This window comes from Chiloscyllium punctatum, chromosome 49 (assembly GCF_047496795.1).
Source record: "Chiloscyllium punctatum isolate Juve2018m chromosome 49, sChiPun1.3, whole genome shotgun sequence".
NCBI classification, from domain to species: domain Eukaryota; kingdom Metazoa; phylum Chordata; class Chondrichthyes; order Orectolobiformes; family Hemiscylliidae; genus Chiloscyllium; species Chiloscyllium punctatum.
Window position 1 is genome coordinate 8,912,677 of NC_092787.1, and position 25,555 is coordinate 8,938,231.

At 39.7% G+C, this 25,555-nt stretch overlaps 1 protein-coding gene and 1 long non-coding RNA gene across 6 annotated transcripts in view; one reads left to right on the forward strand and one right to left on the reverse strand.

Annotated features, from left to right (window-relative positions):
• LOC140469547 (nuclear receptor subfamily 6 group A member 1) overlaps positions 1-15,990 on the reverse strand; it is a 381,258-nt gene extending 365,268 nt beyond the window's left edge. For all 5 annotated transcript variants that reach the window (XM_072566159.1, XM_072566158.1, XM_072566157.1 and 2 more), the window contains exon 1: positions 15,775-15,990. In XM_072566159.1, coding sequence (XP_072422260.1) covers positions 15,775-15,841 — 67 coding nt within the window. In that variant the 5' untranslated portion in view covers positions 15,842-15,990. The remainder of the gene's footprint in view (positions 1-15,774) is intronic.
• Positions 1-25,555, forward strand: part of LOC140469549 (uncharacterized) — a 160,504-nt gene that overhangs the window by 126,888 nt on the left and 8,061 nt on the right. Inside the window, exon 2 of the long non-coding RNA XR_011956148.1 lies at positions 3,502-3,693. This is a non-coding gene — a long non-coding RNA (uncharacterized lncRNA). The remainder of the gene's footprint in view (positions 1-3,501; positions 3,694-25,555) is intronic.

Genomic DNA, 25,555 nt, shown 5'->3' on the forward strand with positions numbered 1-25,555 from the left:
TTGATCAAGACTTTTGATCCAGTCCTTCAGCGTTCCCTACGCACTCTAATCCCACATACTTCTTGCGTAAGGGACTTCTACTGTTCAGTTGTTGGTATACCTCCTTGCTATGGTCCGTTCTATTCAGAATGACGATGGCTCCTCCTTATCTGCTGGTTTGATGACAATGTTGCAATTGGCTTTGAGAGCATGGGTGGCATTGCATTGCTATGGGGTGATGTTTTGCTCTACCTTGTGGGTGCAGCTGATGAACCATTTACACATTTCCTGATGTTTTTCAGAGGCTGATAGCCAAGTTTGGTACCCATGATGATGGCCTGAACCAGGACTGTGGGTTCATGTCACACTACAGATGACCCCACTACACTATGCACTCTCTCTCGGTCACACACACACACACCTATGGGATGAAATTGCATTTGCAGAATTATATTTGTAGATACATTATATTTTGCTCAAAAAGCACAACCGGCTGGCAATAGATCCATGTAATATTTTATAAATGCCTATATTGGAAGTAGAACCAGGCTGACTCAAGATTGGAACATAGACTCTAACCTCACCTCTAATGCATTGTCTGAGCTGAGATGTCACCTTAAGTTAAGTCACATTCTCAAGATAAAAGTAGCTCTGGCTTTACATATTAATGAACCGAAACCTCAATCCATCTAAAAGATGGAAGATTTAACAGCAATCTAGGTTTGTTCAATATATCATTTCAGTTGCATGACACTGATCATTTGCTGTAAATCCTAGTTTATGATCATGTTTCACAGCTACCAGATGAAGAAGCAGCACTCTAAAAGCTAGTGCTTCCAAATAAGTCTGTTGGACTATCACCTGGTGCTGTGTGATTTTTAACTTCATCCACCCCAGTCCAACACTGGCTCCTCCACATCATATTTTACCTGTGGCAATTCCTTCATTTGATTCACCCTATAGCTCATTGGAGATACCACTTCAGTAATTTTTTCAGTCATAAAAACAGGGGTTGAGCACTTCACTGATAACTGTAATGACCAATTCCACTGACAATTACTCCAAATAAAGCAACCAAATAAAGCAACCCGCAGCAGCATTTAGACAATATCAGGATTGAGCTAAAAGTGCATGATTTTTACCTACTTTCAAAGTATTGGGTAATAACTACCTTCTAAAAAAGAGAAAGCATCACCAACAGCTCTTGATCTTCTATCCCATTTTGAGTATCACCACTGACCAGAGCAAAACCGAATTAGCCCTATCAACAGTTCACCACAAAAAGAGAACCAGTGTTGGGCACTCTACAATAATTATTTACCAGGTAAAAACAATGACTGCAGATGCTGGAAACCAGATTCTGGATTAGTGATGCTGGAAGAGCACAGCAGTTCAGGCAGCATCCAAGTAGCTTTGAAATCGACGTTACGGGCAAAAGCCCTTCATCAGGAATAATTATTTACCTTCAATCACTCTCAAGAGGTTATGATTGTTGTTTGGCTTCCAGATGTTAAAAATAATCACAATTCAGACTTGCAAAAATGACTGCTCTTCTTGTTTAATTCAACTTGCCATGCTGCTTGGTGCAATACGAATACAGCCTACAGGAATGCTTGTATACACAATTTGTCCCTGGTTAATTAGTTCCTAGCTCTTTACAGACAGACAGTACGTAAATATATTGGAAAGCTCTTGTGGCAGTGATGGTGTCTCTACCCCTGAGCCTGGAGACCTGGGTTCAAGTTCCACCTGCTCCATATTCAATGGGTTGTTTAGGAAAATATCTACAAAATCAAAATGACAATCAAAGCACAAGATTACTTACAAAGCTTAAGTCAAGAAGATAACTGAACATGCTTAGCTGAATGGATGCTGACAAAATAAAAGGAGATATATAATAAGATGCCATGGGTTATAATTTGTATCTTCCTGGTCCTGGATGCAAATATTATTGAGGACTCTTCAGTCCAAGTATGAATGTTGTCCAGGTTTGTTACGTATGAACACAGACATCTTCCATTTCAGAGGAGCTGAAATGGTAGGAAATATTGTGCAATCTGCAGTAAACAACCCCAGTTCCAGGGTTATAATAGAGGGAAGGTCATGGAAGTAGTATTTGAAAGTGGCTGAGCTGGGATCTTGCCCTCAGGAACTCCTGCAATATCCTGGCACAATGATGATTGCACTCTTACAACCACAATCCGCTTCCTTTGTGCGGGTATGATTCCAATCAGCTTCATCACCTCACCCCCACTGATTCTGACTGACTTCAGTTCTGGCAGAGAGTTTGTAGGTGCTATCTTCAGTTAAATATTGTCTTGATGTTAAGTGTAGTCACTTGTGCTTTCTCTTCAAATTGAACTCTTTTGTCCTTCATTCACTGGCCCCAGCAGAACACAAACTCAAAATCATGTGAGCAGGTTCCTACTTCGTTATGTACCTTTTTTGATAGTATTGTCAATAACACCATTCACCACTTTTCTGATATCAAAGAATTTAGTGAGCTTGTGGTTAATATCAGCTTAGTACTTAACATCAAGACAATATTTAACTGAAGATAGCACCTACAAACTCTCTGCCAGAACTGAAGTCAGTCAGAATCAGTGGGGGTGAGGTGATGAAGCTGATTGGAATCATACCCGCACAATTAACCAGAGTTGCCTATTACCCTCTGTTAAGGAACAATAGTTTGTGATTGATACAAGAAGATCACACAAGTCTTAGTAGTTTTACAGGCAGTTGTCATGATACCTTTGTCCTGCAGCAAATCAACCTTCCCCGAAACAATTCTATCCTTCAAGGAACTTCGAGAATAGCAGCACAAGGATAAGGCCTACCCTTTCACACAAAAGAAACAACCTCACTTGGCTTGAGCAGCTCATGTAAGCAGAAACGTCATTAAGCATAATTTAGAATTCTTGAAGCAATGTTTCAGGTGTGGGGATAGTTCTGGAGCATGCATAAAGTACGCCCACATAAAAGCCTCCTGGTAGGGAGAGGGGTCGAGAGGGAGAGGGGTCGGGAGGGAGAGGGGTCGGGAGGGGTCGAGAGAGAGGGAGGGGGATCGAGAGAGAGCGGGATCGAGAGAGAGCGATCACCATCAACTGGAATAAACCATCAATCTGTACTCAGGTACAGGTGAGAGAGAAAGAGGAAGGGACAGTACAATGCTGTGTAGCCAGATGTAATAAAACTTCCTAACGTACTTTACAGATGCAACTCATCAAGGTTCTTTCATCAATACCCTTCAAGTACTAGCCTAGCTAATGACACCCAAATCCTGTGAAATAAAAAATTAAGAGAAACAAGTATGACATTGAGCCATGCAAGGTCATCAAAAACATGATCAGACACATGTTCTGAGGATCATCCTAAAAGGAACAAGGCAGGGTAGAGAACTGAAGTTCAGAATCCCTACTCTATATTTCCCCCTGACTAATGCACCTAGCCTACACATCCCTGACCACAATGGGCAATTTAGCATGGCCAATTCACCTAGCCTGTACACCTTTGTGATTACAGGAGGAAACCGGAGTACCCAGAGGAAACCCATGCACACAGACAGACAGTCACCCAAGGCTAGAATCGAACCTGGGTCCCTGGTACTGTAAGACAGCAGTGCTAACCACTGAGCCACCGTGCCACCTCACAGTGCTCGGAGGGAATTCCAGACCTTCGGGACCAGGAAGCTGAATGCTGCCAATAATGGAACAGGTAAAATTGGGTTGGCCATGAAATCAAAATTACAGGCACGTACCTGTCTTGGAGTACTGCATCCCAAATAATGGCCTCAGTGACAAAATTTTGCAGTCATGAGTTCCAGGGTAACAATGGCTACTGTGGATTTTTAACTATGTGCCAACAGCTGTGTAGTCCTTTAAATTCTTGCAGTTATTTTTAATTACTGTGTTCCCAGAGGTGGATATATGGTGCCTCCATAAAAGATACCCATCATGATCTATCTGCACATACACACATGCAATTAAATGACACACCATTAATGAAAGTGCATCAAGAGCTTTACAAAGAGTTCCAAGTATTGTATCTTAAGGCTATTGTGTAGTACCAGTGAGATGGGCCAAAGGCAGTTCAAGACTAGCATTGTATATTATTAAGAGACAAAGAAAACAGAAATTAAACACCATAAGCAATCACTGAGAACATTAAATTGACATGAAATCTAAAATGTTGATCACTTGGTCTGTTCATAAATTATTGGAGCAAAGCAACTTTAATTTTGATGTACTCTTTACAGATCTCATCATGAATGAGCAGTTATTAATTTGGTTAAAATTACCTATAAAGCATTGAAGTTATTTGAACATCAAGATGAAGTGATTAGTTTGATAAATGGCACTCTCTGCAAGATGAGAGTTAAAAAGCTAATGCTGATTTTGTGCATGACTGGCAGTGTTCCACCAAGTAATGGTGTTAGCCACAAATATACTTTGTTTTTAAAAAATAGTGGTGGGTGTGGACGGACCAACTGATGTTGGTCATGAATCATGACTTAAAAACCCCAGTGCCTTTTACTTAAGCAATGCACCATCCTAGGTCTTTCACCTGAGTACTCCCTGCCTATCTCTATGCCTATTTTCAACCAAAATGAGGTTATAATGGGAAAAAGTTTGTTAAACACTCTCTTGGAGTGATACAGAATGTGGGGTTGGAGGAGATTACACAGAAAGGAAGGAGAAAGAGACTCCTAACAGATTTGAAAACAATGGGAATTTTAAAATTAAAATGTTGTTCAATCAGGGGTGACGGGTGAACAAGATACTGTGCAAGTTACTACGCAGACTCCTGAACTTTGGATGACTTAAAGTTTACAGAGGGTAGTTTGTGGGAGGACATCATGGTAGGAATACACTATAAACGTAAAATTTAATGGTAACAAATGCATGAATGCGAGTTCCAGCAACAGAAAAGCTGAGACAGGGTGAAGGAGGATGATAAGAGGGTTATCTCAGATTACAACAGGATCTGGACCAGATGAGCCAACGGGCTGACAAGTGGCAGATGGAGTTTAATTCAGATAAATACGAGGTGCTGCATTTTGGGAAAGCAAATCTTAGCAGGACTTATACACTTAATGGTAAGGTCCTAGGGAGTGTTGCTGAACAACGAGACCTTGGAGTGCAGGTTCACAGCTCCTTGAAAGTGGAGTCGCAGGTAGATAGGATAGTGAAGGTGGCGTTTGGTATGCTTTCCTTTATTGGTCAGAGTACTGAGTACAGGAGCTGGGAGGTCATGTTGAGGCTGTACAGGACATTGGTTAGGCCACTGTTGGAATATTGCATGCAATTCTGGTCTCCTTCCTATCAGAAAGATGTTGTGAAACTTGAAAGGGTTCAGAAAAGATTTACAAGGATGTTGCCAGGGTTGGAGGATTTGAGCTTTAGGGAGAGGCTGAATAGGCTGGGGCTGTTTTCCCTGGAGCATCGGAGGCTGAGGGGTGACCTTATAGAGGTTTACAAAATTATGAGGGGTATGGATAGGATAAATAGAGAAAGTCTTCTCCTGGGGTTGGGGAGTCCAGAACTAGAGGGCATAGGTTTAGGGTGAGAGGGGAAAAGATATAAAAGAGACCTAAGGGGCAACATTTACCACACAGAGGGCGGTACGTGTATGGAATGAGCTGCCAGAGGAAGTGGTGGAGGCTGGTACAATTGTAACATTCAAGAGGCATTTAGATGGGTATATGAATAGGAAGGGTTTGGAGGGATATGGGCCGGGTGGTGGAAGGTGGGACTAGATTGGGTTGGGATATCTGGTCAGCATGGACAGGTTGGACCAAAGGGTCTGTTTCCATGCTGTACATCTCTATGACTCTATGAAAATAAATTAGTCTTAGCGATGGCAGGAATGTGTGTTCAGAACCTCATCTCAGGATAAAATTTTTAAATCTTTTCATCAATCTTCCTCACACTCAACTGTCCTCCAAGGCTGCCCACCCCACCCATCTTGCCTGTTCTCTTTCTTTAGATTCTTACCAGGAATCTATATTTTTTTTTCTTGAAATGCCTCATGCAAATATTGCAGTTGGAATGATTTGCCCAATTTTGGTCCTGTATTCAATTATGCATGCAAAGTTTCCAAAGAAAGTGCAGATGAAAGCAAAGATAATTAGGAACACTATTGTGAAGAAATTAGGTGGCACATAAAGAGGTACATTACCACTTTTACAACTCTAAAAAGTATGAATATAGTGTTCATGTAATATTTAGTATGAAGGACATTTCAGGACAATAACTGTAAAAGCATTTTACATCATATTACTCATTTAAAAAGGTGATACTGCCTTCAGTCAAATGCTCATCACCTTGAAAAGTCGGCTGAATACAGTAATCCTGGTGAATGAGATATGGAACTGAACAACACATATAATCTCGAGGCTTATCCACAAGCCTGCCAAAAAAAATGTTCACTACAGTGTAACAAAAACAAAAAACAGAAATTGCGAGAAAAAGGTCAGACTGATTTCTGATTTCAAGCATCCACAATTCTTTTGGTTTATTCTTTCGGTGTTTTACTACAGTGGAAACCTAATTATGCATCAAACCATTTTGTACACTTACTGTTCAAGGTAAATGGATGCAAAATGGTAGACATTGTAGGAACAGATCAAAGTTATCCTAATCTGATGACTCAATTAACTATGAATAACTACCTATTCTATTAACCCACATTGGTATTTACAAAAGTAACAATCTGAAGGTCATAATATCCAAACATTTCAAGATGCAAAGTGGAATTCTTATAAGTAAGTCCTAAGTATTGCTGACTAAACCTTTTTTAAAGAAGAAAAACGTAACTTTTGCTCCAAAAGTTCATTCTGGGAAGATTCTTAGTTACACTTTCCTCTACGAAAAGATAAATTATCACGTTAAAAATCACACAACACCAGGTTATAGTCCAACAGGTTTAATTGGAAGCACACTAGCTTTCGGAGCGACGCTCCTTCATCAATCACCTGATGAAGGAGTGACGCTCCGAAAGTTAGTGTGCTTCCAATTAAACTTGTTGGACTATAACCTGGTGTTGTGATTTTTAACTTTATACACCCCAGTCCAACACCGGCATCTCCAAATCATTTAAATTGTTACAATTGTTGCCCTTGTTTGTAATTGCACCTTATAAACATCTCAGAGTGGTTTACAAGCGTACAAGAGAAGGGAAAATATCATTATATCACACTAATTGTTTACCCTCTCCATCAGATTGCAGAACCTCATGCACCAAATCCTAAAAAGCTTGCAAAAAACGACCACTTAATTTTGTGAGAAACTCTGGATAGTTCCTGTTCAACTTCCTAATATAGTAAAGTAAGCACCAGAAAACATGCATTGCTAAACAGACACCTCCTGTGTATCCCAATCTTGTTAAAGGCACAGGACTTTGAGAAAAGAAACAACCACCTCAATCCAAAGGGCTAATTGCAAAGATTACATGTTAAAACATTTTACAACAAGACAGATACAGGAGACAAAAAGAATGGGGGCTGGGTAGACCAAAAGCACAGTTGAAGAGATAGGATTTTTAAGCGACTTTGCAAAGGGTAGCCTGACAAAGTAGTTTATGGCGTGAGTGCCAATAGAAAAGGGTTTAATGATTGAAGAAGTGGGCACTGGTAGTAGGCTGAAGAACAAACAGTGCTCGATATTCAGAAAAAAATAAGCTTGGTTAGGTTGGGTTTTGAAAGACTATGGGGGATTTAAAGACAGATCTTGAAGTTAATGTGTTAGGGTCAGAGCAAGATATCTGTTAAAAGTATACAGAGACATTGGGTCAGAAGAAACTCAAGCTGGGTAGTTCTGAATGAAAACAAAGATACTGAGTTTCAAAGATGTCAAATTTTGGGAAAGGATCAGTCCTGGATTATGGAAATAAAATTATAAAATATAGACAATCTATGAGGGAGAACTTCTTTGCAGTTAGTGAAAAAGATAGATACCATTATTACATTAAAATTGAGGCACATGTGTTAAACTAATGATTCTTTAACAGCTTAAAACCAACAGCTATACCATAGTTTTATTACCTCACATACCACCTGAATGATTAAGCTACTCCATATACTGAGTACAGGAGAACTTCATTGCATCATTAAATTCACATCTCGATGGATGACACACACAATCCTCAGGAGGGTCAAGCTACAACACTTTTGTACTGCTAGATCTGCTCCACAGTAAACCCTACAATCATAATTATGTTGCCAAATACCGGGCTACTCAAAGTGGAATATTGCAGCAGCTAACCATCTGAAACAAACAGAAAATGCTGAAGGTCCACAGCAGGTCAAGCAGTCTCTGGAGTGAGAGCAAAACAGCCAATGCTTCACCTGTTTTGATTAAATAGTTGAAGATTAAGACTTTAAAATGATTAGCAAAGATAGTATACTTTTTTGGAGATCTTGAGGTACAATGGGTAACATATCTGCTTCTGAGGCAGAACCTCCAGGTTCAAGTTCCACTCCAGGCTGTCCCAACATAAACAGGTCCAGTGTTACATATACATTCTTCAAACATTTGCTAATGCCAGATAGTAAGAAAGGGAGAGATCGATGACCATCTATGTGAAGAACAAAATCATAGCCTCTACTTTCATTACCTAAGCTACATGTGGAAAGAAGTGTTGCCACAGCAACTCAAACTCTTTTTTTAAAATGTGGTGTGTGCGCATCTGTGTGGGGAAACAGGATGATGTTGTTTGATTCAGTTAGACGGGTGGCCAGTATGGATCAGATTTATGCCAGACTGCATGGGTTTGATTCTCATTCCTGGAATTAGGACCTCGCTCCTTACGTGAAGGGTGGTGAAGATTGTGAAGCTATGGGTCAGACCTGCCTTTGGACACAGAACTCATGTAGTTTTGTTTTGCTATTGCAAATATTCAATGAAACGACCTGAGGTCTACAGAGGGATCAAAGCAATACCACACACCCGAAAGAAGACTAGAATTCTCTAAACTACAGCAGCTAAGATTTTAATCCTGTTCTTATGTAAATTACTGTGACTGAAACTAGACTACACAATTAAAGCCTCTCTCTTTGAGCAGCTACTATCAGCTGGATAAACATTTTGCTTTGCATTCAAGTAGTACAGACTAGGAAGTAAGTTCTCTTATTTACTGAAATAAAACACTTGCAATAACTTCAAATATGCCAGAAAGAGCCTTTCCATATCCCTTACAACACACACGTAACATTACAACAATCATATTTGACTTGCTTTTCAATTTACCTTTTGATGGAATTTAGTTACACAGGATATTTCTGCTGTTAAAGATTTAGGTATTAAAGTAATAACCCATTTTCAAATACAAAGTTCATACAACAATGAAGTAATTGAATGGATTTATTAAAAGGAATGGAGGTGAAGTATAAATGAGGTCTAATTAAAAAGGTCCTTTAAATGTATAATGCCCAAAATCATGTACACACCATAATTCAAGTGCTAAATGCACCACAAACTAGAAATTTGAGTCACAAAGAGTAACCCTCAGATGGCTTCCTTATCTATGCTGATTTAGATGATCTCTGCTAGAGGCAGTGGTGAGAGCTTCATAATTAACCCCCCTGAACGAAAGAAGGTAATACAAGGCTATCCACTCACAGTTGTTTTGAATGACCATGCTGGAAGTGAGCAAGAACAGGATTACTAGCTTTCACACCCACTCCCACGATTGAATAACTGGATATACACTACCTATCTCAGTAATACTAGAGGTCTGGCAACAGTGGCAGGACCATGTCTTAGAGTCATAGAGATGTACAGCACAGAAACAGACCTTTCGGTCCAACTCGTCAATGCCGATCAGATATCCCAACCTAATCTAGTCCCATTTGCCAGCACTTGGCCCATATCCCTCTTAAACCCTTCCTACTCATATCCATCCATATGCCTTTTAAAATGTTGTAATTGTACCAGCCTCCACCACTTCCTGTAGCAGCTCATTCCATACATGCAACACCCTCTGTGTGAAGCAAGTTACCCCTTAGGTCCCTTTTAAATTTTTCCCCTCTCACCCTAAACCTATGCCCTCTCGTTCTCGACTGCCTTAGAATAATCCATTGGCTTTTAAAGGAGGAAAAGCAAAAATAAAATGTTATGATCTAAAACGTCAGGTGCGCATAAGGAAATCTCCCTGTCAAGATGATCAAGGTATCACTGAAACATCATTCTGCCTGCTCAATGACAGTGCAGCGTAGCACAAAATATACAAATTGTTCAATTTCAATGTGCGAGAAAGAACCATTATGTATCCTTTATGACAGATTCATAATTTTACAACAGTATCATACTTGATTCTCTTCAATTTATACTTTATTGGAATTCAGTTACCAAAAATGTAACAGGTACCTTTTAAAGGCAAGGTAAAATCTGGCTACAGCAATTGACGAAAACGCTTGATGCAGTCTATTGGAACACTAACAGTTCCAATGGTTTAGATGCAGCACTGGAAGCCTCAAGGGAGGTGGTGGAAAGGACAGATATCTTATTTCTGCAGGTGATTCAGAGGTCTTTAAAGCAAACATCATGAAGGGAGTAGAAGCAGGTAACCACGAAAGTTAGTCCCTGAAGACATGGCTTCAGTGCCACAAAAATGATTCAAGTGGTCAAGATCAGTGAATGTATCGGCAAATGTCTCTTACCAAGTTTGTTTTTCACCTAATCCCTTTAATCCTTCACTGTGACCTCCTTTGTACACTTATGCCTTTGGATATCACAGAAATACCACAGTCAGCCAGTGCAGCCTTATGTTGAAGGGTGCACAACATCAAATGTTTGATAAAGAAACATCATCATGCATCCACCAACTCAGGTACTAGCACCACATATATTCGAGACAGCAGTGGCAAATATCATCAGGTGACAAGTATCTCAGCTCAAGTGGGCTACAGCAAGGCCAAGGGAAAAGGGGAACAGGTGTATCAGTTTTGAGGGGGAAGGATGCAAATGAGTTAGTTGTGTTGGAGAGGACTCAGATAAAGTAGCACACACAGATAAAGTCACCTCTTAATCTTCTCTACTTGAAGGATAATAAACCTAATTTCTCTCATCTTTCCTTCCATCTAAAATTCCTTATTCCTGGTATAATTCGAGTAAATCTGCTTTTCCAGAGCTTTGCATCAGCCTTCTTTAAATAAAGGTAGCCAGAACTGAACAATAGTCCAAATGTAGTCTGGCCAATGATTTCCAGAGGTGCAGCATCACTTTGTGGCTTTGATCTCTCTCCCTGTTGTTTTAAACTGAAGGATCTTAGAAGCTTTCTTAACTGATGGAGTAGCACACAAAAAAAAGAGATGCATGGGCACACACAAAGATGCTTGGTGCCTATATAACCTCAATGTTAAAGAGCACGAAGGAGTCCAGTTCCAGATCAAACACATTGTGACTTGATGGTTAAAAGTTGCTTCTAGCCTACCTTCAAAACAAGTTGATTGTCTGAATGTAAATTTTTCCACTTTCAACCATCCCGACAATCCAAACTATAATTGACGAAAACAAAAGGATACTGGTTTGTTTGTCCCCAAAACCAAGAATTAAATTTGTTTCAAGGATACTACACAGAGATAGATAATCACCACTGGATGTCAAGAAATGTTAAGAAAATGCTCTGTGGCACAATAGAAATCGGCAGATTTTAATTTCTGATTATTGTAAAAGATTAAATTAGATTCCCTACAGTATGGAAATAGGCCCTTCAGCCCAAGAAACCCGCATCGACCCTCCGAAGAGTAACCCACCCAGATTCATTCCCCTACATTTACCCCTGACTAATGCACCTAACACTATGGACAATTCAGCTTAGCCAATTCACCTGACTTGCACACGTTTTGGATTGCGGGAGGAAACCAGAGCACCTGGAGGAAACCCACGCAGACACGGGAGGAATGTGCAAACTCCAGAGACAGGAATTGAATCCAGGTTCCTGTCGCTGTGAGCCAGCAATGATAACCACTGAGCCACCGTGCCACCCTGTTGTAGTTCATATTACATCTATATTAATGAATTAGAACGTTTACTCTAGTGAAAAGGAATTTATACTTAACTCCAAGTGTTACTTACAAACAAATTATATTTGAAATGTGGAAACAGACCACAAATAAAGTCTGCCCATTAAATATCACTATTTGTTAGATTATGCTGAAAATCATAGATAATTTTAAAATTATAGATAACTAAATTTTGAAACGGTTATTCCAATGAAACATGGCATTGTATCCTAACTTAATTCCCCCTTGTATTTACAGATACAACACTTTACTCATTTCTTCAAACTTAAATTTTTCAATGTAATAGAATTTTTCCAAATGGTTACATTATTTCCCCCAGATCCACATGTAACACAATTACAATTAATAAGCCAAATCGCAAAATGACCACACGAGTTAAAGAATCTGCACCACATCTCATTTCCAGCTATTTATCTGCAAAATGGTTTTCTTTGATATTATGTAGAGACAAACATTCCAACAAGCCTAAAGCATCTCCTAAAAATGTAACACACCAAATTGAAAACACACACCTAGTTCCAGAATCTTAAGCATTTAGCTATGGACTGAAAGCCCTAGGTATTTCTCAGCCCTTTACGTATTGATAAAAGGATACTTATTTTTTCACAGAACACTAATCTTATTGCTTTGGATATCATGCAAGAGCCACTTGAACAAAACACAACATGCAGTAGGTTATAAAGATATTGTATATTACTTCCATCATTGTAAAGTACAGAAAAAGGCAAAGTATTGGCAATTAATTTGGGAGAATCACAACTACCTCCATTTTTGCATTAGTGTTTTGTTAACATTAGATTAACAGATAAGCCAGGCCTCCCCCTCTCTAACACACATTCTTTTGATCAAGATGTAGAAAGGTTAAAGGTCAAATAACAAAATAGCCAGTGTGTTACTAAGAACCAGCAGTTAATAAATCATTACATAAAATAAATTTCAGGTTCAAAATGACAACATCACAACTGGTTTTCTCGATATTTTGGAACACTGAACATTTTCATGGTTTTTTAAATTAATGTTTTATCCATACATGCTCCTGAACAGTGCTTACATACAAAGTGCTATAAGATTAATTCCGCAATGGAATTTCCTCTTTCAAATGGGGGATGTGCAAACTTAACATTGACAAGTTGGCCAAATGGGCAGACACCTGGCAGATGAATTTCAATGCAGAGAACTGAGGTAATGCATTTTTGTAGAAGAAACACAGAAACAATACAGCCTCAATAGTACAACTTTGAGGGAATACAGGAGCACAGGAACCACAGGACACATGCACATTTCCCTGAAGGTAGCTTTGCAAGTTGAAATGGCTGTTAAGAAAGCTTATAAGGTCCTTCAGTTTAAAACAACAGGGAGAGATTTAAAGCAATGAAGTGATGCTATACTTCTGGAAATCATTGGTCAGTATTGTGTTCAGTTCTGGCTACCTTATTTAAGGAAGGCTGATGCAAAGCTCTGGAAAAGCAAATTTACTCGAATTATACCAGGAATAAGGGATTTTAAATGGAAGGAGAGATGAGAGAAATTGGGTTTATAATCCTTGGAGTAGAAAAGATTAAGAGGTGACTTTATTGAGGTGTTCAAAGTGATGAGTAATTTTGACAGGGTAAAGGATATTCTGTTTTCACTCATTGGTATGTCACCAGCTATGGGTCAGAATTTCAAGATATCAGCAAGAAACCTACAAGTGAGTTGAGGATAAATGTTTTTATTCAGAGAATTATTAGGATTTGGAATGCACTACCTGCGGGAGTGGTGGAGATAAATTCCTTACAATGTTTCAAAAGACAGTCAAATATATATTTGAGAGTGATGAATTTAGAAGGCAATAGGGTTGGAGAAATGGACTAGCTGGTAGCTCTTTTGGGAGCCAGTACAGACACAGTGGGACAACCAGTTACCTTCTATACTGTAAAATTTTATGATTCTTAAACATAGACATCATGGAGATGAAACTCACTAGATTTAGACAAAATACACATTTAATTCCTTCCCCTTAAGTCCCAGAATAAAACCTAACTGCTTTTTTCCCCTCAAAAGAACAGCAACAAAATCAGTAATTCACATAACACAAAAGGATTGAGAGTGAGTAGCAATCCCACCTTAAAAACAGGATCCTACTTTCAAGTTTGCATGGCCTTGAAGACAGTTGTTACCTGCAGAATTAATTCACAATGCACAAAAGACAGATTTGGTAAACTTTTAAAAAAGAAGTTGGCAAAATATGTTAGGATTCAATATTTTTCTCCCTTTCAAGAACATTTTCAGTCATATCTTGTTCAATTATGTTACTCGGAGCCTAAAATGCAGATGGCTACCTTCACAGTGAGGCAAGTTCTTTCCTGAAGTACTAATCAGTTGTGTTCCTATTGCTTAGTTTTCTTCAATTAGCTATGAAGTACTTTTAAGTCATTATTTTTATATTTGTTTGTTCACAGGATGTGGGCATTACAGCACCAGAATTTATTGATCATCCCAGTTGCTCTTGAGAAGGTGGTCATGAGTCACCTTCTCTGCAGTCCATCTGGTGCACATGGCCACAATGCATATTCAAGTAAATAAGATACAATTCATTAACCTTACATATTATCTTCAGAGGATACAATCAGCTAAACCATCCATGTCTATTATTACTCATTTTATAAGAATTAAATTTAACAAAAAGTAAATTATGTCCACATACAAACTGGAAAACTATGTTGTTTCAAGGACAAAGTAAAACTTTATCAGGCCTAAAATAGCAAAAATAAGGTAATGACAAACTTGCAAATTCAATTCCCATCAGTTTCTAAGCTTGGAAATTCTAACATTTTCAAAATAAGCATTTTCTTCCATTGTTAAAAGAACTTCAAATGGAAGCATTTCTAAAATTAAGAAAACATTTTGGCCATTAGAAAAAAAAGTAATACGATTGCAAGTATGGGCAAACCATCTAAAAAACAGAATGAGCAATTGTAAATTAAGAGTAAAACAAGGCATCTAAAAGTAGCATTATTCCAGAAGAAACTGCTTCAAAAAACTGAAACAAAAAAGTTGACATTTCATAACAATAAGATATACTTCACACTTGTTAAAATCCAAATTTTAAGCCTCAAATTATATCATACTTCTATCGAAAAAAAATTAAATTCAAAAACGTGATTTCAACTTAAAATTCTCAAGTTTTACTTTTTAAAATGTTATTAAGTTCAATGTGATCGACTCTAAAATTAATTTGAATCTCAATACCCGTTAAAACATCGCATTTGTGTAACCCAACACCGACTTAGATGAATGTATTTGTATTATATGATGTTATTTTGATGGATGCCTTTTCCTATTCTTTTTATACATCCTTTGTAATTCGGCGGTGTCCTTATTATGCCTTCTCTTAATTGCTTCAGGGCGCTCTCAAGTTCAAAAGTTCACGTTTTACGACCTTACAAAGACTCATCACTGCAGAGAAACACATTTCTATTAAATGTCCCCATCTGCATTCTACCTCAAAATTAAACTTAAAATGGCACTTAAGGAAACCTCTTGGAAAAAAAAACATATGTGCATTTTAGAAACGACGGGACCCCACTGTTATAACCAGCACGGAGAATAGATAAACATACCTTTTAAGCAAATAGTTATCGTTCGGACTTTGAAAACAATGGTAAACAGTTGAATACAAACGAAATTGACAAGCCTGAGCGTGCAATTGACCACCATTATCGGTACATTTCTTACTACAGCAACCATTCATCACAACTTCAAAATCTGAGAATAGAAAACAAATAACTTACTGCCAATGGGTTTTATGCCGTTTTTTTCTTCGTATTTGTAGCCATTCGTTCTTTTTTCAATCTCCATGCTCTTGATGTTTTGCCCTCACAGTAATCTCAGCACACGTCGCCCATGATGTTTACCTGTCAGGCGGTTAGCCCGACTCTCGTGCACATTGATGACGCTCGGTTAGACTACAAGCTGCTCGCGCTGGTAACAGCCCAGCACCTCACGCAAGCGCGTCGCACCCTGAGATTTGTTGTCTTTCCCCCCGACAGAAACACATTCGGCTCCACCCCCGCCTCCCTCCTCCCCCGCGCCCCCCCCCCCCCCCCAGTCCCGGGCGTAGGACAGAGGCTGCGCGAATCGCGCAAAGCCCGAACCTCTGGTCCCAGCATTCCAACGCATTGTCAGAGCATTGTGATTGTTGTCTTCATAGCCCGATCTGGAACAATGGGCTGCATGCAGCCGGTGTCCTTTCAAACTCGACAGAGGTGTCAGAATGTATTGCTGCGGGCGATTTGGAAGGAAACCACTGTAAACTGTGGGTTGATATTTTCGTGTGAAATGGAAATGAAGGAGTGTAGCTGCTTTTGACCCTAGCATGAACTTTACCCTCTTTATTCTGTTGATAAAATATTGTGAAATGTCTGCTGATCTCTCACCTATCCTCGAATAATTGGACCAATAAAGCCAATCCCTCTGGTTAAATGAAGTCTCAACGGTTTGAAGTAGTCTCTGCTGTTTTGAAAATTAAATGCAAATTAAATAAGTGGGTCTTGGAGTTTGTGTACAGAAGTTAGGAAATATGTTGCAGTAAAAATAATCAATTATCTCTCAGTAAATCAAAATCAAAGTCTATCGAGACTAAATGTGAAAAGTTTCCATGTTTGGACAACTATCACCAGTTCTGCAAAAAATGCAAACTGTACTTGGATGTTACTTCTATTTGTAAAGAACAATAATAAAATTCTGCACAAACTCAGAAGTGGACAGCGAGAAAATACATTTACATCCAGGACTTGTTGATCTGAGTTTTGAACTTTATTGCTCCACCTTTAATGGCACACTATCTGCTGTCTTGGCCCTAAGATATGGAATGCCCTTCACCATGCTTCAATTGATGACACTCCCACCTCTGAGTCAGAATGTTCCCACTACAGGACTTAAGCACAAAAACTATGGTAACTGTTAATCCAGTTAGGTACTGAGAGCGTATTGCACTCAGATGCTGTCTTTCAGATGACATGTTAAGCCTTGTCACTGTTTGCTCTCTCAGATGAACATAAAAGAATGTCTGGCACTACAGTGATGAAAAGCAGGAGATGTATCTTGGCCAATATTTATCCTCAGCTGAAAATGTGTTGCTGGAAAAGCACAGCAGGTCAGGCAGCATCCAAGGAGCAGGAGAATCGACGTTTCAGGCATGAGCCCCTCTTCAGGAATGAGGAAAGTGTGTCCAGCAGGCTAAGATAAAAGGTAGGGAGGAGGGACTTGGGGGAGGGGCGTTGGAAATGCGATAGGTGGAAGGAGGTCAAGGTGAGGGTGATAGGCCGGAGTGGGGGTGGGGGCGGAGAGGTCAAGAAGAAGATTGCAGGTTAGGAAGGCAGTGCTGAGTTCGAGGGATTTGACTGAGACAAGGTGTGGGGAGGGGAATGAGGAAACTGGAGAAATCTGAGTTCATCCCTTGTGATTGGAGGATTCCTAGGCGGAAGATGAGGCGCTCTTCCTCCAACCATCGTGTTGCTATGGTCTGGCGATAGAGGAGGCCAAGGACCTACATGTCCTTGGTGGAGTGTGAGGGGGAGTTGAAGTGTTAAGCCACGGAGTGGTTGGGTTGGTTGGTCCGGGTGTCCCAGAGGTGTTCTCTGAAACGTTCCGCAAGTAGGCGGCCTGTCTCCCCAATATAGAGGAGGCCACATCGGGTGCAGCGGATGCAGTACATGATGTGTGTGGAGGTGCAGGTGAATTTGTGGCAGATATGGAAGGATCCCTTGGGGCCTTGGAGGGAGGTAAGAGGGGAGGTGTGGTGCAAGTTTTGCATTTCTTGCGATTGCAGGGGAAGGTGCCGGGAATGGAGGTTGGGTTGATGGGGGGTGTGGACCTGACGAGGGAGTCACGGAGGGAGTGGTCTTTTCGGAACGCTGATAGGGGAGGGGAGGGAAATATATCCCTGGTGATGGGGTCCGTTTAGAGGTGGCGGAAATAACGGCAGATGATACGCTGTATATGGAGGTTGGTGGGGTGGTAGGTGAGGACCAGTGGGGTTCTGTCCTGGTGGTGGTTGGAGGGGCGGGGCTCAAGGACGGAGGAGCAGGAAGTGGAAGAGATGTGGTGGAGGGCATTGTCGACCATGTCTGGGGGCATAATTGCGGTCTTTGAAGAAGGGGGCCATCTGGGATGTATGGTATTGGAACTGGTCCTCCTGGAAGCAGATGCGAACTGCTCCCATGAGGACCAGTTCCAATACTGAACAACCCAGATGGCCTCCTTCTTCAAAGACTGCAATTTCCCCCCAGACGTGGTCAATGATGCCCTCCACCACATCTCCTCCACTTCCTGCTCCTCCAACCTTGAGCCCCGCCCTTCCAACCGCCACCAGGACAGAACCCCACTGGTCCTCACCTACCACCCCACCAACCTCCATATACAGCGTATCATCTGCCGTTATTTCCGCCACCTCCAAACGGACCCCATCACCAGGGATATATTTCCCTCCCCTCCCCTATCAGCGTTCCGAAAAGACCACTCCCTCTGTGACTCCCTTGTCAGGTCCACACCCCCCATCAACCCAACCTCCACTCCCGGCACCTTCCCCTGCAACCGCAAGAAATGCAAAACTTGCGCCACACCTCCCCTCTTACCTCCCTCCAAGGCCCCAAGGGATCCTTCCATATCCGCCACAAATTCACCTGTACCTCCACACACATCATTTATTGCATCTGCTGCACCCGATGTGGCCTCCTCTACATTGGGGAGACAGGCCACCTACTTGCGGGACGTTTCAGAGAACACCTCTGGGACACCTGTACCAAACAACCCAGGATGCCCTGTGGCTGAACATTTTAACTCCCCCTCCCACTCTGCCAAGGACATGCAGATCCTTGGCCTCCTCCATCGCCAGACCATGGCAACACGACGCCTGGAGGAAGAGCGCCTCATCTTCCGCCTAGGAACCCTCCAACGACAAGGAATGAATGCAGATTTCTCCAGTTTCCTCATTTCCCCTCCCCCCACCTTATCTCAGTCCCAACCCTCGGACTCAGCACCGCCTTCTTGATCTGCAATCTTCTTCCCGACCTCTCCGCGCCCACCCCCTCTCCAGCCTATCACCCTCACCTTAACCTCCTTCCACCTATCGCATTTCCAACATCCCTCCCCCAAGTCCTTTCTCCCTACCTTTTATCTTAGCCTGCCTGGCACACCTTCCTCATTCCTGAAGAAGGGCTCATGCCTGAAACGTCAATTCTCCTGCTCCTTGGATGCTGCCTGACCTGCTGCGCTTTTCCAGCAACACATTTTCAGCTCTGAACTCCTGCATCTGCAGTCCTCACTTTCTCCTCCAATATTGATCCTCAATCAACATTACAAAAACTGATCTGTGTTTTTATTGTCACATTGCTGTTGGTGAATGTTTGCCATGTGAAAATTAGCAATTGTTTTTCCTACATACAAAAGTGACCACACTTCAAAAATGCAGACTGGTTGCCTGTTGGTTGTCCATTTGTAAAAAACTAAAGCCTCTTTCTTTCCTCCCTAATCATCTTCATCACAATATTTCTCTTTTTCTCTTTAAGACTCTTAGAATCTAGTACTTTGACCAGTCTTTTGGATCACAAATCCCAATACCTGCTTATGTGGCTCAGTTGCTTCATTATAGTCCTGTGAAGCATTTTAACATGTTTTACTCTATTAAAAGTGACATATAACTGCAAGTTGTTGTTGCAGATAAATAAGCGGGGGTACAGTTCAGACCATTCTGTCCATGCAGATTCAGTGAAAGCACATTTATGCAATGATAACAACTGATTCCAAACATATTATTCAAATATTATTATAATCTATTGCAAACAAGCTTTTTTTTCAATTTTGTAATAAGATTAAATATATGGTGATGAGCATAATTGTCTGTTAATATGTAGTAGGTCCAAACCAAACCTTGGGGTGGGCCACTAGAAAACAAATGCTGCTCTGGGAAGTAAAATGTTCATAATTCCAACGATTGAAGTCACTATTCTGTGGAGTATGCTCTCTGCCCTTGCTGTGACTATAGGTTGAAGTTAATGCTTGCACACATTATATAGCAGGTTGCTATTTATTGTGCCAGGAGGATGATGGAAACACTTTAGTGATGTCTTGAAAGCATCCTTGAAGCGGTCAAACAATTTCGCCAATTCATTAGTGTCACTGGTTTCTGCCTGATGCTGGAAGGCTGGAAATATGCAGAGGTGTAGGTGTCAGAAAGAGGGCATAAACCTGCAATCAAACCAACTGTCCAACTTTTCAAACACCACCAGCTATCCTTCCCATATAAGGCAGCATCTGCAGATCATGCATTTGACTTAGCATCTATCTCAAAACCATCAAACTGGAGTAGAATCAAGTCATCCTTAATTATAAGAGACTGCCAAATTAACTTATTAGGGACTCGTAATGCCATTTGCTGATTAAGCACATGCATAAGCCTGAGGTTATCAATTAAAAATGACTAATTAATGACAACCTGCATTGGAAGGCAGGTAAACAGCATATCCTAGAAGTCAATATGACTCCAAGATGATCTTCCTGGCAATATAAAGAATGCCTGCTACATTATCTTGACACCGATTTGATTGACTTCCAGCAAGCACAAAACCTCCTTTGTGATAGATATAACTCCAACCAATAGTGTGTTTTCTCCTAATTCTGTTTCAGTTCTCTCAGCATCACAGATTAACATCCATATTCCACCAACATTTTATTTCAGTTATGAATGTGATTAAATAGATAACCTGAATTTTTTAGTGTGAAATTTATTGAAATAGATAGGGATATCACTCCTGCTCATCTTCAAAATAATGCCTTTGGATCTTCACATCTGCATGAACAGGCAGATTGACCTCAGTTTGACCTCCAACAATACAGTCCCCTTCAGTGCTGCACTGGAGTATCAGTTTTGGTTTTTATGTGCTCAGGCCCTGAAATGGGACTTGAATTCAGTATAAAATGCTAACAAAACAACAGCAGATAACAAGTGACTCCAATTTTGTCAGATATCATTCATGCCACATTTGGTCAACAATACCTTTATGTCAAGGGCAGTCACTGTTATCTCACTTGTGGAATTTGAGAGTGGACTGATGAGGTATTATTTTACAGGATTGGATTTCCTCTATCTTTTGTAAGCAGAATATACCTGTCACATATTAGGTAAATGCCAAAGTTGTGGTTGTATTAGAATATATTGTCCAGAGGAATGGGTAGTTCTCAAGCACAAGACTTCAGCAAAACTTTCAGAATATTGTCTGGGCCTATAACATTTCCTGCATTCATTGCATTCAGCAATCTCTTGAAATTACCTGGAGTGTATCAAATTAACTGAAAACTGGCTTCTGTGATGCTGAGGGCCTCAGGAAGAGGCTGAGATACTCAATATGTCTAGCTGAAGAATATCGCAAGCACTTTAACATTATTTCACACTTATATGCTGGGTTCCCCATTATTGAGAAAGCGAAAGTTTGTGGTGCTTCCTTCTCCCTTTAGTTATCCAATTGTTCACCACCATTCATAAATGGATATAGCAAAGATTTGATCTGGTTTGTTAGTTTTGCAACTGTTTAGTTCTGTCTACATCAGCTGCTTCTGAAATTGACCATCCATGCTATTCAGTACTGCAGCTTCACTAAGTTGGCACTTTATTTCCAGAAAGCCAACACAGGTAGAAAGCCATTTAATTGTTAAAAATATAAGCCTACTCATATGAGTATTCAACAATCATTGGCCATTAGCAGCAGAATCAAGACTAAAGCAAAATGTTTTTTCTACTCTTTTCTACCATATCAAACAATAAAAATCGTGAAATGTCACAAAAAAGTAGCAATTCTAGAAGTTGCAAGAACTCGAATAATGTCTTGTTTCAGATATAATGCCTGCTCAAGGCACATTGAGTCATTTTGCACAGAATTAATGACCAACATCAAAATCAGCTATTACAAAACCCTGTCAGTGAGCATACTTCTTGCACTTTTAACCAAGGAATGACATTTGGCAAAAGTGAAAATAAATTGTCTTCAAAAATAGGTAAGGAAATAGAACCAGACATGTCATAGCATCATGACTTATCTTTCATTAACTTGAAGAAACATAACAAAATAGTTGCTGATAAAATTTAATGGAGATGGAGTAACAGCAGCATTTTGCTAAAGCACATTCCAAGTAACAAAATTCATTACCTGCACAATCAGAAAAGACCTTATCCATGAGTTTAAATAATGGTTAAACCCTTGCTTCATTCAAAAGGGTGGAGGATGGTAGTTAAATAAATATTTGACAAACAATGAATGACACTGTAATCCCAATGAAACCAATCATCATCTCACACTTTAGTTAATGAATTGCAAAATTTTATGACAATGATAGGCCCAAGGTTTCAATATATTGCAATGGTTATTGATTTTTTTTATAACAAACCCTATCTCTTAGAATAAATCTCCTGTGAAGGTTACCAAGTATATTTGTGTACTGTGTGTTGGCTGTTGTTACAGAGTGCAATAATGGAATGGAATCTCAATTTGCACCTCAAAAGAACGTATAATTAAAACTAATGTAAAATCAAAAGTCCCTAATTATTAGTATTATGTTTAATATATCAATAAGGCACAAACATGATGATAAGTACAACACAAATAGAAAAAATTACAGACCTAGCAAAGATGAGATACAAAGTCCAAATAATATGTGGGTTCAGCCCTTTGAAAAGACTGTTGGAATATCAGAAAAACAGGCAATCAAGGTTCCATTGAGTTTTGCTAAGTTTTGATTTGCTAGACCAAACATTTATTTTGCATTCTTAGTGTTTGAACCTTTTGCATCGTACTTCAAATGTGTGATAATAACAAGTTAAGTATTATTCACCTCCATTAATCAGCACCCTGTTATTACACATGCTATGTGGTGTGGTCTGTTGTTGGTACAAGTATTCATATGAATAGAAAGCATTACATCTCCATAAAGAAAGGATCACTTTTTTTCAAATAATCCTATATGAAAAATGAAATGTTTAACAAACTATTTAACAATTTGATTTAAATATACTTTTAAAAAGTGCAAATTCTGTTCATGAACTTGTGAGTAATAAGTTTCAGTATTTTTGATAATTATATAATAGAGTATTCGGCATTTCTTTTAAAAAAGGATTTGCAACTTAAAACAAAGAATGCCAGACCATAACCATATGTCAGAAAGATGACATTTAGTCATTGCCTCATCAATTCCACTTCCATGGAGTGACATTTATTAAACTGGCATTAGGCATATGGGATAAGCAAAATATTTCAGAAATGGATTATAAAATATTACATTTAAATGTCATAGAATCATAGAAAATTAAATGCCAGAAGGAGATCATTCAACCTGTTGTACTTGTGATGTATTTTTGAAAATGCTTTAGTTCACATACCTATTTGGTTCATGATCTTGTAAGTTCCATTTCTTCAACTAATCTTCAATTCTAGCCCTAGGTTCTCTAGATTTTTTTTGCTAATAATTTTAAATCTGTAACATCTGATTATTAACCCACTTGACAATGGGGTTGTTTTCTCTATCTCTTCTATCAAACCTCTCATAAATTTTAATAGGAAATATTAGTCATCTCTGCTGTTCAAAGGAGAACCAGCATAACTTTTCTAACCTGTCTTTTTGACTGAAGTCCTCATCCCTGATAACATACTTGTAAACCTACTGTGTATTAATTTCAAAGATCCTTGTAAACCTACTGTATATTAATTCTAAAGAATTCCTAAAATGTGCGGCAAGAATTGCATTCATTACTCATGCAGAGGCCTAAAAAATTTCTGGCAATGACTCTTTGGTTTTATATTCTACTTCTGTATTTAAAACTCTAAATAACTCATATGCTTTTAAATTACTTAATCAAGTAGGATTCCAAGGTCTCTGTGCTCATCTACAACATTTTGCTGTTTATGGTATGCTATCTTTTCAATTATCTCAAACAAGGAAATGACAGGAGTATTGAATAGATATTTTGTGTCACTTCACTGTAGAAGACTTAAAAATGTTCCCAAAGATACTTAAAAATCAAGAAGCGAATATGAGAAAGGAACTTAAAACAATCACCATTATCAGGTGGTGTAAAGCTATGGTTTGCAAAGGGATCTGGATGGAGGTAGGACCAAAAGAAGAAGCAGAAAAATCAAGGAACATAGCAAAAGGACTGATATTACATGGGGAGGGGGAGGTGAAAGTTTAAGAAGGACAAAAAAAAGGAAAGCAGAAAGCCATCTACAGTGCTGAAGGGATATGCACTGTAGAGGGGAAGTGTAGAAGGTGAATGAACCAACTGAATGAATAACAACTACCATCTCTCTCCATGATCATTTCACGAAAGGTCTCTCAGAGAAATTGCAGAACAAATGGGAAGTGTCTGAGATCTGTTCACACATGGTCTTGCAAAGGGCAGACACATCCAACTGACAGAAACAGAATCTGAAAACATATTATTGTCCAAACATTCAGTTCAGGGCTTAACACTGAAACTAAGCCCTTACGTTAATGGGACTAGGCTCTATTAACTCTGAACATCAACACTCCATTAACTTTGGGAAGAAGGGACCGAAGGCTCACCAACTGTGATCATGGTGGAAGGGGAGTGGGGTGGAGTCTTATACTACATGCAGCTGAGCAGGAGCATTGCAGGCTTATGTATCTGAAATGTATCTGGACATGGATTTAAGCCATTCTGCAGGCTGTAGATTCCAAGATTGTAGTCTGTTTCATGTCTGTTTCACAGGGGATAATGTAGGTCACCAAGAGTCGGATTGCAAAGTCAGATTGACCTAATTGCCACATACGCGAAAAGCACAGTAAAAATAGAGGCTACAAAGACCTTGCACATGGCATAATGAGGAGAAGGAAAAACATTCACAGATCATGCAGATTGCAGTTCACCACACAAATGGCTGTAAGGCAGTCTTTGACCAAGTACATGAATAGCCTAATTAATAGCCCAAAGACTAGCTTGAGTATGTCAAGATCTCAAATTGACATAAACAAAAGGACAAGCCAGGGAACTATAGACCAGTGATTCTGACGTTGGTGGTGAGCAAGTTGTTGGAGGGAATCCTGAGGGACAGGATTTACACGTATTTGGAAAGGCAAGGACTGATTGGGGATAGTTAACATTGCTTTGTGTGTAGGAAACCATGTCTCATGAATTTGATTGAATTTTTAAAAAACGTAACAAAGAAGATTGATGAGGGCATAGTGGTGGATGTGATCTTTATGGACTTCATTAAGGCATTCGACAAGGTTCCCCATGGGAGACTGGAAGATCTAGCAAGGTTAGATCTCATGGAATAAAAGGTAACCTAGCCATTTGGATTCAAAACTTGCTCAAAGGTAGAAGACAGAGGGTGGTGATGGAGGTTGCTTTATAGATTGGAGGCCTGTGACCAGTGGAGTGCCACAAGGATTGGTGCTGGGTTCACTACTTTTTGTCAATTATATAACTGATTCGGATGTGAGCATAGGAGGTATGGTTAGTAAGTTTGCAGATGATACCAAAACTAAAGGTGTAGTGACAGC